The sequence below is a fragment of the Kryptolebias marmoratus genome, linkage group LG2 (genome assembly GCF_001649575.2).
Source record: "Kryptolebias marmoratus isolate JLee-2015 linkage group LG2, ASM164957v2, whole genome shotgun sequence".
Lineage (NCBI taxonomy): Eukaryota > Metazoa > Chordata > Actinopteri > Cyprinodontiformes > Rivulidae > Kryptolebias > Kryptolebias marmoratus.
In genome coordinates this window covers 31,637,836-31,639,697 of record NC_051431.1, presented here as the reverse complement: position 1 = coordinate 31,639,697, position 1,862 = coordinate 31,637,836, and the positions used below count along the sequence as shown (strand labels likewise).

The following is a 1,862-nucleotide window of genomic DNA, read 5'->3' as shown; positions in this document are numbered from 1 at the left end:
TTTGGGCGGTGTGTGTGTGTGTGTGTTTGGGGGGGGGAGGGGGCACAAAGAATTTGAGTAATAGCAGCTTGCCTCTGCAGCTCCTACCAGTGTGAGGTTAGGTCAGGTAGAGGAGGCCCAGTTGTAACGGACATTTTATTTTATTTATTTATTTTAGCTCGTTTAGGTTTCCCTTTCAAGAGTTTTGACCTGGAAATGAGGGTATAATTTAAACTTTCCAGCAGCAACATCTCTCATCTTCTGTCCTGACAGCAGCTGAGCTTCACAGAATTTAGCAACAATTTCTGTAAAAATGTAATCTTATATTTAAAAAATGACTATTGATAAAATGCAGTTAAAAATAATTTTAAGGGAAATCGTGAGTCAAGAGGCGGCCACGTAAAGAACCAAGAAGCGAAAGAACAATCATTGCTCCTTTGTTAATTAAAACAACTTCTTAATGGCTCTTGATGGGAAATATAGAGTCTGGCATAATTTTAAGACTAGTCAAAACATAAAATTTATGAGCCAAAAAATAAAATTTGCATTAAGGTTTTGTCCATTGATGGTTAAGGTTTCTAACTGAACTAACAATAACTGTGGTGACACTTTTCCTCCTACCTCCTCGGTGTTATCCATTAGATGATGCAGGGGAAAGGCTGAATAATTAATCTGTCATCTGAATTATCAGTCAATCAATTTGTATCAGCTGGCTGAATTATTGTCCCATCTCTAATTTCCAATATTAAAATGTTGTTTTAGTACTACACATCTGTTCACCTTTTTGAACACCTTCCCATTGCTTTGTCGCTCGTCTTCCTCACTGATCACCTCCCTGGTACCAAGACAGTCTCTGTTGGGGAACCTCATGGCAGAGTACTCAAACATCTTATCCAGAGTTTCCACTCCTGGGTGCAGTGATGTAACAAGCCTCTTTGTAGCACTCATGGCTCTGTAGGGTCCTTCTGGATGGCCCAGGACTGAATGAGCCTTAGTTCTCTTGGCTCGCTCCTCCTCTGAGCCATAGAAGTCCCTAGGAGATCTGGAGACCCAGCTGAGAAGGTAAAGAGGCAGGAAGGAGACTGTAGTGTAGATCCACACCATGAGGTAGAAAAGGAGCACCAGTATGGGGTTCAGGTCCTCTTTCAGCTTCATTTTGGTGTATGTGTGAGACACAGAGATGATAGGGAGAGGAAACGGTAACAACCTTAACTGAAGGGTTCTCCTGCTTTACCTCCTCCTTTCTTCTATAAGTTCCCTCTCTGGAAATAACACTTGCCCACAGTCCTCCTAGGAAAGAAAAGATGGCATTAGAACAATTTTTAATTTGAAACTAGTTTCAAAATAAAGAATGAACTTAAGTCTTAATACTTTGCAGGCAATATACTCAAAAACAAGCAGGAAGTCATGTCAACACCTGAAACAAACCTGGTTTATAACGGCTTTAAAGACTTCTGTCCTTCATGGAGGGAGGGATGAATGATGGATAGATATGTCAAGATGACCACTTGCAAACTTCTACTTCACTTATAAATACTTATAAGTATTTATCACAATGGGATGCTTACCTAGCTTCCTGAAACACCATAATATTATCTTACAAATCAAAAAACTGCACTCCAAGACTCAAAAATATACACTCCTGATCAAAATCTTAAGACCAGTCAAAAAACTGCAAGAATTTGCATTTTGCACTATTGGATCTTAAGAAGGTTCTAAGTAGAGCTTCACAATGTTAAAACAAGAAATCAGTACAAGAGACAAGAACTTTTGAGCGGGGAATTAATTGAAAACTGCATTTACACTCAAACATGATTTTTTCAGCTGATCAAAAGTTTAAGACCATAGCTCAAAAAACCCAGAAAACCCCCCAAAACAGAAAT

The 1,862-nt window shown here is 39.2% G+C and overlaps 1 protein-coding gene across 2 annotated transcripts in view; it reads right to left on the bottom strand.

Moving 5' to 3' along the window:
• acsl3a (acyl-CoA synthetase long chain family member 3a) overlaps positions 1-1,862 on the bottom strand; it is a 77,911-nt gene that overhangs the window by 68,892 nt on the left and 7,157 nt on the right. For both annotated transcript variants that reach the window (XM_037973411.1, XM_037973408.1), the window contains one exon: positions 760-1,269. In XM_037973411.1, the coding sequence (XP_037829339.1) occupies positions 760-1,134 (375 nt within the window). In that variant the 5' untranslated portion in view covers positions 1,135-1,269. The remainder of the gene's footprint in view (positions 1-759; positions 1,270-1,862) is intronic.